The following is a 15580-nucleotide window of genomic DNA, read 5'->3' on the forward strand; positions in this document are numbered from 1 at the left end:
GCTGTGGGAACCCCCTGTAAGCATCGAGTGTGGACCTCAAGAAGTATCAGCCTGGGAAACGGGGCAGATTTGCTTTGTGGTTTGACCAAATAATTTTCTTTCCTGACAGTTTATTGAAGAATGAACAAAAAAACCCAAAAAGGCTCATCTTACTTCCTTTAATACCGCTTGTGGAGTTTTAATCAGTCATGCTTTTTTGGGCCCCTATTTCTTGCCCTGTGATCTGTCATTTAATTCAATTTTTCATTCCTGCTACAGAAGAAGTCTTCTGGTAACTTCCAATATTCAGCTTCATTTATCCCTTTTAGAAGAAATGTAGCTTTTTATAGCATACTTTTCTCTCTCCAGCTTCAGTGAAGCCACAAGCGAGAAAGTGTCAAGCTGGAGGTAAAGCATTAGATTTTAAAACCCTAATCCAGCTCTGCTGGGCGAACCTCCATCTGTAGCCGACTTGTGGGAGATTCTGGTCCAGAAATGAGATTGGAAGAGCCGTCTGTGCGGATGGCAGCCAGTATGACAGCAAGTGTCACTTGCGGGAGACTTTTGGAGGGCCCTTGTTTTGTTTGAGGCTGCACCAATCCCCTTGCAGGGTGTTAGCAACAGCTTCTTGCCCTGTGTTTCTTTCTTTCCATAATCCCCCTCTCAAATTAACAGTCTGTCTTGGCCACTTCTTTTAGCCACTCTCCTTTGATCAGGGAAGTGCTTGAGAAATAAACCTTTTTTTCACTTCTCTGGTTGTTCTTATGCAATCATGTCTGGACCAGTTTTAGTCTGGGTCTTGCTGGGTCACAGAGTGCTCAGCCACTTTACTCCTGTTTTGCTGCTGATAGGCCTTTTTAAAATTTTTCTCAGTGCAGGCTTTGGTATTGATGAGATGCTGTTTTTTGGGGCATGCAGATTTCTGTATCTGCATGTTATAATTTAACTGCTGTTATCCACGGGATCGTTTTGTAGTAACAATATTATTTTTATGCTTCTTCCCTGGGGTGGCTCCCTTTGAAATTGGTAATCTTGCAGCCTCTTTCGGTTGACTCTCCTCCTTTTGGAGGCTTATCTTTCATCGAATATCCAAATGTTTGGGCAATAAGCAGTGGAGTTATCCACACCTTAAGCTCCTGTTTATTCTTGGGAGACCATATTTCTCCTAAAAACCCTTATGTCTATTGAGCAGCTTCTGCTCTGATGTCCCTGTTTTCCATCTCTGCTTGAGTTTTTTGTTACCTCAAACTCTTCTCTTCTTACCACATCTTCCCTTTTTATGATCCAGGACTCCACTTTTCAGGATTTTGAGCATCAACCAAATGTTTTGTGCCTTTACATGAAAATATGACTCTGTCATTCTTTTTTCTGCATTTCGTTTGACTCTGTGTGATGTGACAAAGCATGATAGAGTCACGTTATAAATGGTTATTTGAAGGTTTCCTTTGAAGAGTGCATCTCTCACTGTTTAGGTTCACCTGCTCCCCTCTGGGAAGTGGCCTGGGTTTTCCCAGCCAACCCAGGAGAATGTTAACTCTTGCTCAAGAAAATGCATCTGTAATTAGGGTCTATTTTTGGATTGGATTTTGACCCTGATTCTTAAGGCTCCATAAAATGCATTGGAAAATCTGACTGGAGGGCAGAAAATAAGGTGGTAAAGGCTACGTGCTAGGGAGACTTGAGATATTTTCCCCTAGGCTACTTTATGTAAACCTTGATTGTTAGCTTTTGTTGTGAGTGGGGGGGAAAATGGAGGCACTGAGTGTTGCAAAATAATTCAGTAACTATAAATAAAATTCCATATAATCTGTAAGGCAATCTGAAAAGAGCTGTGAGAAAAGAGAGCTCTCGTGTTGGTGAGATTTCTTAGGCTGGCATCAAGCCTACTCGTTTGACATCGAGTTTTAGAGCGTGTCTAGAACACTCTGTACTTGGGAGGCTAGATAGGATTTTTTTATTTTGGTTCATTTGGGTATCATTTTAATTTATTTAAACCTCAAGTAAAGAAAGTGTCTTGTTTTGTTTTAATCACTGAAAGGATTTGAAATGACTGACTTTCTGGTGGGTTATTATAAAATAGTAGCTGGACCTACTTTTTTCCGTTGCATTCCTGTAGTAAAGGTTAGATTAAAGCTCATAAACAGGAGAGATTGTTAACAGTAATGTGCACAGTATTCTCTTATCCTGCTGAAATTTGGGATTGCAGAGCTGCTTTGTGCAATTGTATACAAGATACGCACAAGGGACGTGGTTTCCCCAAACTCTCTTAAACCATTTTGTCTTCATTTTTACATTCTTTAGTGGTTACCATTTAGGCATCTGTCAAGTGAATATTTGTGACTAAAGGATTCTCAGAAAGAGCAAAATTTAGGGGGTTGTTTTTATGATGCCAGTCTGCATGGACTATCACCAAAAGCATGTAAGACAAATCCTTAGTTTTATCAGTTTTACGGTATTTTCACTTTGGAAATCTCATTTCATGTTGCCAGAGCTCTGAAGCAGCAATTTCTGTAATGTCTAGTGATCTTATTCTTTCTCTGCATGGGGCAGAAACATGAGAAGCTCTCCATGAGAGAGAAGATGCCGGAGAGGAGCAGGGGGAATTAATACTAGCAAGCTGTGCTGGGAAAGCACAGAGCAGTCGTGGCTGGCCGATATTCACTGCATTGTTATAGTTTGAAAATCTGCTAAATATAATTAGCAAGGAGTTATTTATTAAATGTATAATCGAGGCTTTTTGATCCTTCAAAGCCTATCCAATTAATCAAGCGTGATTGAAAGGTAAGTGAAATTATGACTGACTATTCTCAGGATGAATCCACTTTTTAATATTTTTGGAGGATTAGGTGTTTTTTGTTTTTTTTTTTAAAAATAGCTGAATTTCAGAAAAATCTTTAGCTGTTTTGTCTAGATAATCCCTTTACAGAGTACCTGGGTAATTATTTGATGGTGTAGTGATAAAGAGACTGACAAGACACTGCACTGGATAGGCAGGAACAGATTAATTAGTCCCAATTTGCTTTTTGGAGGAGACTGTCTTATTCTTGAGGGTCTAATTCTAACAGCATCTGTCATGAAAATTGAAGTAAGGACTAGAAACTGCTCATCAGCAGCATTGCTGACTAGCTAAATTATTTTAGTGTAGTACTGCATATTTCTTCTGGAGAATATCCTTCCCACAGTACCTTGCTGCTTCAAAATTCATTTTTTATTGTAAAAATGACTGGTTAATGCAGTTGTTTTAAGATGAGTTTCTGTAAAAACCATGGAAGGCTTTTGTGTTGTAATATTGAACAAGGTTAGAACTGTTTTTCTTTAGTTAAAAATAAAAGCCTTTACACTCAGCAATTAAATACTGATGAAAGTATTCCTAGCATTTCCAGTAAGATTTATGGTCCTAAGAATGTTTTGAGAGACTAAATACTTATACAAGACAAGTTGTCACTATTAGAACACAATGTTGTCATGTGGTTAAACTATCAGTATTTAGGTTTCCAGGTGAGGTCTCTGCAGGCGTGAACTGTAGCCTTAACTTTAGTAAGTACTTTTAATTTTGGGCTTTCTGTGGCTTTGTGAAGATGTCAAGGCAGTGGTTTGTATTTAGGCCTTGTATTCAAGGCTATACTCAGAAATTACTTTTGTTGTGAAAAAGATTCTGGAGAAGGTAGGGATGGCAGCAAATTGCCAAGGAGCATTCTTATATGAGGCCTCAAGAATTTTTATCTTAATGCTAAGGAAGTTCTGTAGTTTCTTACGTGTGTGTTGACACCTGCCTGTGCGTGGTGGGAGGGATAGGTTTTAGATGTATTAAATGGGAAAGGTACATGATTCCTGGTGTATCTTTCTGACTATAAGATTTGGAAGGCAGATATCAGAGGTGGATTGAGTGCTAGGTACCATGTTAAAACTTGCAAGGCCACCTGCCATGTTAAAGCAAAGGGGGAGGAGGCAGCTAGCCTGGAGGTTTCCAAACAGCAGTGTGTGCTACATGAACTGTTCAAGACAGTGTGCAGTTGCAACAGTGCTTGACTACTTGTGGGGTGGTCCTTTCCCAAGCTTCAGGCTAACAGCACCTGGAGTCCCAATTAATTGCTCCTTACAGTCCAGCTTGCAGGGCTCCCACTTGCCAGGGCAAGATCCTGGTGCCCCTGCCTACACCAAGGAACTGAAGCTCCAGAACTGGCTGGCCACATTTGCAGTGAAGGGGCTGGAGGTATCAGAGGAGACCACCAGGACTTGGGGTTTTGGGCAGGACAGGTGCTCCCAGCATGTGCTGCAGACACTGCTCATAGGTTTGCTCAGCCCTTTTGTCGTTGTGGGAAGATGGGAAGAGCTTTATCCTGCTGTTGGCTGAAGACCCTTTTGCACACTTGCATCTTGTCAGGCACAGATGGACCTGCATTTTCATGTGCCATGAAGGGACAGTATGGGAGATCCCACATTCAGATCCTATAGTTGTACTGAACTCTAGATGCCTATGGCAATGCTTTTGCCTCCAATCAAAGATTCAAGGTGACTTTTTTTTTTTCTTTTTTCCGCAAAGCCAGAGATGTAGAATGCTGCCTAGAAGATATTACTTGATTTATCTGGTGCACTGTGCCAACCTGAAATAAAGGGCTTCCGTTTAATCTCAAATCAGGGATTTTGTTGTACAGATAAAGGAACAGGTAGTTTAGTTCTTACTCTGATGCTACAAATCCAAGAATCGCAACTCTCCCTTGCTTTGTTTTAACTTACTGTAACACTGTGGTTGACTAAAACCATCACATCTACTGCATGTGTTCAGTAGCACTTTGTGTGTAAGAGCTGCACTTTTTTTTTTTCCTTTGGGAGCAGGGGGACACGGGTTGCATGCATCAGCAAGAGGAGGAGATCAGGTTACAGATATTACCTGTGTAACTCTCTATCTGTTGCCTGAGTCGCAGTCACTTGCTGCAAGAATCCACTACCAATAGGTAGTGGGTGTCAGGAGGATGGGGCCAGGCTCTTTTCAGTGGTGCCCGGCAACAGGACAAGAGGTAACGGGCACAAACTTGAACACAAGAAGTTCCACCTAAACATGAGGAGGAACTTCTTTACTTTGAGGGTGGCAGAGCACTGGAACAGGCTGCCCAGAGAGGTGGTGGAGTCTCTCTCTGAAGAGATTCAAAACCCACCTGGACGCGTTCCTGTGCAACCTGCTCTAGGTGACCCTGCTCTGGCAGGGGGGTTGGACTAGATGATCTCCAGAGGTCCCTTCCAACCCTACCATTCTCTGTGATTCTGTGTAATACTGGGATCTCCTGTGCCCCTTGGGATGCTGAAGAAGTGTAAGGAAGATGAAGTGAGACTATGAGGTCCAACGTGCAGGTGAAGTGATGGGACAGGGACTGTATTGTGAGTGTTGTGAAGGTGCAGTAGGAGAACAGGGAAGAATTGGACAACGGATTCCAGCTTTGTTGCTCACTGAAGGTCCAGCGTGTATTTGAGAGCTGCTGCTGCTGCGGTGGATGGTCCTGGTAGCATTTGCCAGGCAAAGTTACAAAATCCTGAACTAGTCACACCTGAGCTTTTGTCACTTGCAAGCAAGGTCATCAAATTTTCATGCCCACCTGGCAAAACAAGTTCCATTTGCATGATAAACACCATCCACAGATAATGTCATATGTCACCTCTAACAAATTCTTGAGCTTGCATTCCCCAGCAGTGTGTATTTGAAAAACCTGGTTTTGCCACATGTCAGCATAGCATGGCTGTTACTTAATTTAATAAGAGTTAATTAAGCTGATGTCATATTGATTAATGTATTAGAAAAACATGCACGTTTGGGAAAGTGTATGACTGGATTGTACATGAGCTTTGTTCTTCTGTTGTTTGCTGGTTAAAACAAATGTTTGGCCCTTGATAGCCTTTTTTCTGTTACCATTTTCCTGGTAGTTTTCTTTTTTCTTTAATGTCTGTCTTTTCCTGTGCTTAAAATAGTTGCGCGTGTGGTTTGGATGGTTTTGAAAGCCTTTGATATCAATGCTGTATTCTTGCTGTCTTCACTGAGTGATGACAGTCGTCCAAAATGCACATGTGGCTGACCATGGCCATAGCTTTTCATGTGTCTGCATGTCTTGCAACTATGTTTTGCAAAAAAGTCTAGTTGTATTTGAAAATTTATTATTTCCGGTTCTGTAACTCTTGCTTTACAGCATGTTAAAATTATGGTTGTCTTTTAATTGTGTTGCAAGGCCTTTCACTCTGTCTTTGGAGAATTTTCCACTTTGTGTTGTTTCAATCGCCTCATAGATAGGTGTTACCAAAATTTATAAAAGGCAGCAGATTTGATGGGGGAACTTACCATGACCCAAAGGCATAAACTTTGCTTATCACTTATGTTGATTGGTGGTTTGAGAGCAGGAGACCAGAGTATTTGTGGGGAAGATGACTTACCTCCTGCAGTTCTGGCTGCCCTCTCTCGGTATAACCGTAGCTGAGAGCCAGGTGCTGCAGCACGGCGTGATGCCGGCTGCCTCTCCCCATGGTGTGCCAGTCTCACGCCAGCTAGGAGGAGAGGATCGGAAGTCAGGAGCTGTGTCCTTACGTGACACTGGGAGTCAAACAGGGATGGGAACAAAATTCAGGTTGCTGACAACACATTTAATGTTTCAGGCATCCTTTTTTACATCGTGGATTTCAGAAACATAGTGGTAGGAGCTCTTAAAATGCAGAAAATTGAGTATGGTGTTTGTCCCTCCCTAGTAAACTCCATTAGTGCCCTTGCCTTGTCAGAATGCTGAATAAAATTCAAACCCTGAAGTCCAGGAAATGATGATGTAAGGGCCAGCACAAACCTTAATATAATCTTAATTAATTCTGCCCAAGGAACTGATTATACCTGTTGGAACAGTTCAGTAATGGGAGTACTATAAAAGGCAGGGATGAAAAACTGAGAAATACATTCTTGTTTGCATTTTCAGCTTTCATTGTATCTACTCCAGCTTCAAGTATCTGGGAAATTCGTTAGCAAAGGAAGGCATAGCTGTTAGCTCACAGCAAGTGTCGCCTTTGAGGAAGCAAGTGTACCTGTTTAAGGATGGGATTTGTTAGGTTGTGGTGTTAATGGCAAACAAGCTTTTCTTTTCACGTGCGTTGCTGGTGATGTGATGCGATGTGACAGTGGGCACAATGAGATGTCACGGAGTGAAGGAATCCTCTGATCAAAGGTGGAGGGTTTGTAACATTTAGTGCTTCTGAGAACTTTTTAAAATGTACAGCAGGAGCATTTGCTGTAGCTCTTGTTTGCTTTAGATGACTAACCCAAAATTGGATGTGGCCCATGGTGCCTGTGCATTCTTCCTAGGGGTGTTGTATTGCTTGTAATGTAGAAATATAACGTTCCTAAAGAAGGTTTCAGCTGCACTTTGGTGCTTCTATTACCTTAACCTATTTCCCATTTAAGTTATGACGATTTTGCTACCCTTCACATTTCTGAAGGATGTTTCTTTGCTTGCAAGGTCTTCAGTTACTTTGTACATGAATTACATTTAATAAACATTTTTTTCACTACTGTCGTGCAACAGATTTTCTCCTTTTTTTTTAGGGCGGGGGAGGCATGTGTCCAGGAGCCTCGTGGTGTGACCTTCCCCTGGGATACAGGAGACCCAGATTTTAATTCCCTTGACCTGGAAGACAAGAACAGGCACATTGAGTCAAGTCAGGGTTCATTTTGTATTCATCTCTGTCTCAGGCAGGGCCAGTACTTGAGTGAATAAGGTATAAACAGTTTAGGAACAGAGTAGTACTTCTGTCTTTTCAGCTTTTTGATGTCTGCCTCTTTGTGTTTAGTAATGCTTGATGTACTTTTGTTACATAAATTCATCTAATGGGGGATCAGATCTATCATGTCTCAGAAGGTAGGCTCAATTCCTTTCATAAAATAAAAAGGGAAATATTTATGCAAGGGTGCAGCTGGTGATGTTCAGAGGCTGATCCCAGGCTAGCTTGGCAGAGGCATACGCCGTTGCAGATCTGAGCTCAGGTCTCCATTGCTTTGGGCCTGGGGACTGGCAGTGAGTGGGGTACCTAACAGAGAGTGTGATGGGTCATTTCTGTAAGAAATGGCATGACTTCAGGAGAAGATTCATAGCTGAAAAGTCTGAAAAAACACAGATTATTTTTTTAAGCCTGAGGGCAGTCTGGGACTACCTTTACACGTTCTACTGACCACCACTTATTTTAGTATTTTTCTGAGAAGCATGTTCAAAGGAGTACTGTAGGGAGGGGTGAATCTCAGTGAGATCCAGGAAGGTGCAGCCTCGTGGTCTCTCCATGGATTTAGCTGTCAAGCGTTTATTTTCCTTTCATCATGTTTGGTTCCATTTTCTCGGAGAGAGGTGAAAACTGTGCAGGGTAACAGAGCTTTTCCCATATACTAAGTGCTTTCAGCTTTTTCTTGTTGGCGCTCATGGATTGGCAGTGCTTCTAATGTAAAATTTGACTTCCTGTGCAAACTTCAGAGTGCATTGACCCAACTTCCCAGATAAGTCCACGTGCTGCCCACAGGACACTCACTGAAATGCCTGCTCTTTAAGGCCTGAACCCAGGTGCCTGGGACAGACTCAGATTCAACAAACACAACATCGTCCTTACTGCCCTGTGGTGGCTGTCTTACGAGACTGCCTACAGCTAATCTAGCATCAGATATCTACCTGCCTATGACCACTTTTTTTTTTTTTAATGCTTCATGTTGCTCAGCGCAGCTAGAATTAAACCCTTAATAATGTTTTCATTATTGTGTTCCCAGTGGGACACTGGGTGTCAGCACATTGCAAAGTATGCTGAGCCAGTGAAGGAGTTTTGGAACACTTGCGGACTCTTCCTTGTGGAGAGGAGAGACCTGAGCTCCCTGGGATTTGCTGGGTTTGGGAAGCAGTTGCTAGTGTTAGCTAAAAGCCTCTCCTCCCCTGCAATACTCTGCTTTCTTCCTTTTGTCACACAACCTTCCTCCGCTATCTCTACAAAAAGGCTTTCATGCAATCTGGCATGTCAGCTGTTGCCTTTGTGCATTGTGTTGGGTCTGGGATAAAGCGTAAGCTCTTCAGCCCCGGTGCTTTATAGTACAGCATGAATGCTGATGGTGCTCTGGTTAAGAAAAAAGCAACCAAGCAAACTTACAATTAACAATAACTAAGCAGATTTGGGAACAGTGAGTTCCTAGAAGTAGTTGCATTTTTAAAGGTTTTCCTTTTCTTTCCCCTTTTAAAGCTGTTCACCTTGGTATTTTCATTATGGAAAACTGCATTGTTAGGCAACAGGCTTGTGTGCAGATCTTAGTATTACATGATTTATCTTCAGAAAGCCAATTAGTGCTTGAAGTAGAAGCTAATCTACTTCACAAGTGTAATTTACATGCCTTGTCTTATAAACAGCAGCAAACAACCCCACTGCAGAACATAGTCTTAAGGAAGAGGAAGTACCGGTCTGTTTCTGTACATCTTTTCTGTATGGTTCTATTTCTAGAGGCTTTTTCCACTAACCTAATGTGTGTCAGTGTGAACACTGTGCAGAGAGAGTACAATGCGCTGCAGCAGAGCTCCTCCAGGGAGGTAGCTTAATCAGCCCTAGGGTGAGTTCTTAAATAAGGGAGGTGACAGACTGTAGAAAAGAAGCAAAGACGTGAAATCTTTGAACAGAGGAATGTGACTTTACCTTCTGGAGGGGAGCAATTCTATTACACACTGTAAGGCATACATAGAAAGCAATTCTATTACGTGTTGGGAGCCATAAGTCAAGCATCCATCCTGACTTCCCTTGCTGTAGTGAGCGGTTAAAAATCAAACTCACGTGGACCCTCTAAAGTATGGAACAAACGAAATACCAACTATGCTATAATTAAGCACCAGGGTGCTGGCAGAACCTCCCCAGCACAGATCAGCACCAAGACCACGATTCACCCTCTTGGGAAATACGTTTTGTGCGTTAGTTTGCTTGGGTTTTACCCCAAACCCTGTTGCTTCAGGTGTGAATTAGCAAGGCAGTTCTGGCACTGTGAATAAGCGTAATGTGCCCTCCATCTTTGCAATTCTGTTTTCAAACACTTTTTAGAACTGATTTCTGGCTACAGGTGTCAGTGTGGGCACTAAGCATCTTTACTTGTGGCAGCCTACGTCTCTCCTTTTGAGAAGGGCCAAAAGCTGCAGCTAAGGCACGAGGCGATGCAAAAATTAAGATACTGCAGCTCTGGCTGTAATCAGCGTGCTGTCAAGTTGTATCAGCCTTTGGAAGCAGAGGGGAGGAGAAAATAGAAAATTGAGTGCGAGCGAGCTGAATACGGACGTCGATGCACAGATTGACCTCAGCGTGTTTGTTCTTCATTGACAGGTTGATGACGCCTGGGAGTGAAATTCGATTTGTCCATAAGCACATGGGTCTGGTGCCAGGCTGGGGAGGAGCTGCCCGGCTGGTGCGGATTGTCGGCAGCGGGGCTGCCCTCCGGCTGCTGAGCGGGGCTGCCAGGGTGGACCCCGAGAGAGCTCTGCGCCTCGGGCTCTCGGAGGAGACATTGGCGTCTTCAGATGAAACCGGAGCATTAGAAGAAGCCCGCGCCTGGCTGAGCCAGTACACAGAGGGTCCAGCCAGCGTGATTCGGGCTGTGAAAAAGGTGGTGACAGCGGGAAGAGAGCTACCACTGGAAGCTGCCCTAAGGACGGAGAAGGATATTTTCGGAACTGTATGGGGTGGGCCTGCCAATTTGCAGGCATTGGTTAGAAGACCAAAACATAAATGACAGTCAATGCATAAGAAATGTTCTTGACCTTTTCGCAAACAAAGCTTTCACTAAAGCAGGTATTAAACGGAATCATTTGAGGACTTGTTCATTTAAACTGGCATTAACATTCCTGTCATTCACGTCAGGCAGACATATTTGGTGTGCAACAACAGAGAAATCCCCGGCAGATTCTTTACTGTCCTAATCACCAACCGAATGGAGATTAGTCAAATTAGTATGTAAAGGTAAATACTGTGCTGAGAATAGAACTATAATTCTTTTGGAATGAGCCTGAAGATTACTTTCTTTGGAGTTTTGTTTTTCTGGCTGGTATGGAAATGAATTGCTTGAAAGATGTGAGGTTTATTTATTTGCAGGTGCATCTAAGGCTGCAAAATATGAGTTCCCCAGCATGAGACCGGTGTCTTTAAGCAGCTTGGAAGGGATGATAACTGATGAGATGATAGTTTTTATTTTTTCATCTTCAGTCAGTTCTTTATATAATTGCTGAGAAAGTATCTAATCAATTTTAATGATGATTTTTACAGGAGAAACTCTAACTCACTGAGGAGCTTATAGGCCTCGGTCACTGACACCAGTTCAGGTCTTTAAATGCATTTAGGTGTCTCCTTACTGCTTGAGGAACCAACTACTTACACATCTGCACATTCCTGCAGCCTGGACCAGTGCTGCTGAGCACATGGCAGAGCTGCTGACCTGATTCTTTACATAGAATCTAGTTGAAACCTCGAAAGGTTGTGATGTATCGTGCCCCGACATGGGATGTCCTTGACTGACTGGGTGGTCTGAGTACTTCAGCATGCTGGAGAGAACCTGGGTGTGGATTTGTCTATGTCTTACTTCAGAGTATTTTTACCGGTAGGGTGTATTTGGGCTGACCAGAAGATTTGGAACTTGGTCTCCACTTCAAGCCGGTGAAGCTGCAAGTAATTAGATAACTCAATGGGGACAGTTTTTCCCTTTAGAAATTAGAAACTGTCACCAAGTCCCTGCTTTGGCAGATGATTCTTAAAACAAAACATCTGTGAGAGCAAAACCACACAGATGTATCCATAATGGGGATTGAGTGCACCCTCAGTAGGTTTGCAGATGACACCAAACTAGGTGGGAGTGTTGATCTGCTTGAGGGTAGGAAGGCTCTACAGAGGGACCTGGACAGGTTGGATCAATGGGCCAAGGCCAGCTGTATGAGGTTTAATAAGGCCAAGTGCCGGGTCCTGCATTTTGGTCACAACAACCCCATACAGCACTACAGGATTGGGGAAGAGTGGCTGGAAAGCTGCCTGGCAGAAAAGGACCTGGGGGTGCTGGTGGACGGCCAGTTTAACATGAGCCAGCAGTGTGCCCAGGTGGCCAAGAAGGCCAACAGCATTCTGGCTTGTATCAGGAACAGCGTGGCCAGCAGGAGCAGGGAAGTGATCGTGCCTCTGTACTTGGCGCTGGTGAGGCCTCACTTCGAGTGCTGTGTTCAGTTCTGGGCTCTGCTGTACAAGAGGGACATTGAAGTGCTGGAGCGTGTCCAGAGGAGAGCTACCAGGCTGGTGAGGGGTCTGGAGACCAGGTCATATGAGGAGAAGCTGAGGGAGCTGGGCATGTTTAGCTTGGAGAAGAGGAGGCTGAGGGGAGACCTCATTGCCCTCTACAACTACCTGAAAGGAGGTTGGAGAGAGGTGGGTGTTGGCCTCTTCTCCCAGGTGAATAATGACAGGACCAGAGGAAATGGTCTGAAGTTGCGGCAGGGGAGGTTTAGATTAGATATTAGGAGGAATTACTTTACTGAAGGAGTGGTCAGGCACTGGAACAGCCTGCCCAGGGAGGTGGTTGAGTCACCATCCCTAGAGGTGTTTAAGAAACGTCTAGAGGTGGCACTTCAGGGCATGCTCTAGTGGCAGAGATTGTAGGTTGTTTGGTTGAACTCAATGATTTTAAGGGTCCTTTCCAACCATGAAGATTCTGTGATGACTGAGAGTTTCCTGTACTGTTGGTTAGGATGCGCTTGTCTCTAAATCCAGCAGGGGCTGAGATCTGCGCCCAGGAACGAAGTACTCCAGGGGAGCCTGTTAAGGTGGAACCTGGACTACATGGCATTGACATGCATTCTTGCTCTGATCAGGCATAACTAACTCTAGATACATGCAACAAGCTTCCTTTAGGGAAAAGGAGGCGATTCCTTGGGTGGAAATCCATGTTACCATTTCTACAGTGTGGCAGGATTATGGATTTTTAGACAGCAAGGTAACTGTACATATGTTTGAGGAACTTGGGACAAATCAATGATGGGAATTAGGTCTGGATTGCCTGTTAAGATCCTGTAGCTTTTGAGCAGATGCTGTGCTCTGCTGGGGATGTTTTACTATATGGCTTTCACGGCGGGGAGTGTGTATAGCCTGAAGCAACCAAAAGAAGTGCTGAAGAAAAGGATATGTTTTGAGCTGGCACCTCAGGGAGGATAAGGAACTTACTCTGCCTCTGCCTTCACACCTGAAGCTACTGCTAGAGGAAGATGTCAAACCTCTCTTAACCTCCCCCCCAAAAAAAAAAAGAAAAGAAGTTCAATTTTTACTTCCAAGTTAAAGAAGAGACAGGAATGGGAACATGGGGAAAGTGTTCTGGTTTGCGCCTCTTTCCCCGCCATGCACCCATTTTTTTTTATCCAGTAGCTCAGCTGCTAGTGCCCTGTGTGGCTATATTCTTTCCCGTGCTCTAAAGGACTTCAAACCCATTACTTCTGAAATATGAATGTTTTAATATAGTAGGCCGTACTTGACTGTTTAGTAATGAGGCTGTTCTGCTTTTCATGAAGTTCCTCAAGGCTTGTGAGGGATTCCAGACTGCCAACATCACTGAATCTTCAGAGCACGCTCCCGTCCATACTCCTCCAACTTTTTGAAGCAATAGCACATCACGTTGTCGTGAGTCAAAAAGTTAGTGCTTTAAAGGGTAACTGGTTATGTCTTTGCTGTAAGAAGAATAAACTTGCCATTACTAATACTGTGATTATGTTTTTAAAATGGGTATGAAAATTGCTTAGAACGTGAGCAAGCCCCTTGAATCATTTTTGATCTTTCAGGTGCCAGGCTGTAAGGCTCATTAGTGTATTCTCTGCACCGGGTGATAAAAATTTGAAAGGGAGGAAATAGCAGCAGAAAAGCAGAATCTGTTTTACTTGCACGTTTTGAACTAGACCTGTGCTGCCAGTAAGTGAAACTCTGTACCTACATCTATTAGGGGCCTCTTTCTATTTTCATTTGTAGACAATGAGCTTGCTTCTCACTTCAGCAAATGCATTTCCCCAGCCATCCTCTCCAATTTGTATGAAGGGCCAACGTTTGCTTCTAAGAACGGGACAAATAATTAACTAGTCCTGAGTAAGACACCTTCAGAAAAGGTTACAGAAACTCATTTTGTCCTCTGGTCTGTTGGAATCACAAATACAGCAAACATAGCTGCAGGAGATTCTGAAGGTAATTGCAGCTGTTTGTTTTGATCAAGGATTTTATGAGCAGCTTAATACCGTATTTCCTGGTTTCTCTTCTGTTTTAAAAACAAATACAGTCCTTCGTATGAAAACCAGCCCCACTAAATTACCGTAAGTGCTAGCACGAGAGCTCCAGACTGAGTGAGATGAAATGGAATCCCATTTTACCAATTTCAAACCTAAATGTTTTATTTCATAGAATACATGCTTATCATCTTCAAGTGACAAATATCTGTAACCAGCAGCTGATAAGCATTTATATTTTCTTTACAATTATTTAAGACTACACGCTTCATCTCAGTTTTTGTTCCCCGTCAGAAACGGCCTAAAAAAACCCAAGTGCTAAACGCACAAAATAAATTAGAAATCTGTGTTCAAAATTGATACTCCCAGTCTCCTAATTACATGGAGTGCTAGCTTTTGTATTTCCTAGGGGCTAGGTTTCCTATTATATTGTGAAATACCCATCCTGTTCCCTTGCCTCTGCATAGCGGGACAGCCTGCGTGCTTAATGGGGGTGTGGATTCTGTCCCAAGCGTTTAAAGGGTTGATGCTGGATATCGCTTTTAGCATTACAGATACTTCATCATATTTGCTGCTGACAGAAATATACTTACCAAATGGGCACCCTGGGTAAGCTAGGTGTTCTTTGCTGAATGCTTGATGCACTATGTGATTTTTTTTTTTTTACGATGACATAGAATTCCTATATCTGTGGTTATCTGTTCTCCTGGAAATGAAGAGATGCGGTAGATTTTATAGGATTTTAATTTGCTTTTTCCTTTCCATTCTGCTCCACTGTGCATTTCTCTAGCTATGCTGTACAAGTTTAAAATCACTTAATGCATGGAGTTCCAGAAAACCACATAATGCAGTGTGGCCCTGGCTTAGCTAAAATTGATACGTCTCCTGCTGAAAGCAATGGTGTAAATACAAGATAGCAATTACTGGTTACTACTTTTTCCTGGCTTGATCGGGGGAGTGCATATGCCACTCTAATGCTTGGCTATTAAGCTCTCACCAACCTTACTTTAACTAATTTTAGTACTTCACAGCTGCAGTCAGGCAGCAGGAGCCAAAAGCAGCATCACAAGTGTTTGGCTGAACAGAGGTCTGCCTCTCTACTTGGCCGTTCTTGACCGAAGGATAATCAATCACTGATAAAATTATTTGTAGACTGTTTGGGCTGAAAGTCCTGAAATTAAGTACATCATAGCCAGTCAAGTTCTTACTCTCTTTAACAGTACATACCCTCATATGAAGTAAAATACACGCACATAGCAGAAGTGTTCTTACTGAAGGTTTCTGCAGCACAAAGTCAGGCTTTGATTAAAGCCACTGCGTGCTAACTCAGAACAGAGAAATAG

The 15580-nt window shown here is 43.0% G+C and overlaps 1 protein-coding gene across 7 annotated transcripts in view; it reads left to right on the forward strand.

The window, feature by feature from the left end:
• The window catches only part of ECHDC1 (ethylmalonyl-CoA decarboxylase 1), a 41662-nt gene extending 27781 nt beyond the window's left edge, over nt 1-13881 (forward strand). For 6 of the 7 annotated variants that reach the window (XM_074580793.1, XM_074580796.1, XM_074580791.1 and 3 more), the window contains one exon: nt 10327-13731. In XM_074580793.1, coding sequence (XP_074436894.1) covers nt 10327-10732 — 406 coding nt within the window. In that variant the 3' untranslated portion in view covers nt 10733-13731. Of the gene's footprint in view, nt 1-10326 lie in introns of all 7 variants that reach the window. The other variant, XM_074580790.1, reaches the window with a different exon arrangement.
• Nucleotides 13882-15580: the final 1699 nt, after the last annotated feature.

Source organism: Larus michahellis, chromosome 3 (genome assembly GCF_964199755.1).
Source record: "Larus michahellis chromosome 3, bLarMic1.1, whole genome shotgun sequence".
In the NCBI taxonomy this organism is placed as follows: domain Eukaryota; kingdom Metazoa; phylum Chordata; class Aves; order Charadriiformes; family Laridae; genus Larus; species Larus michahellis.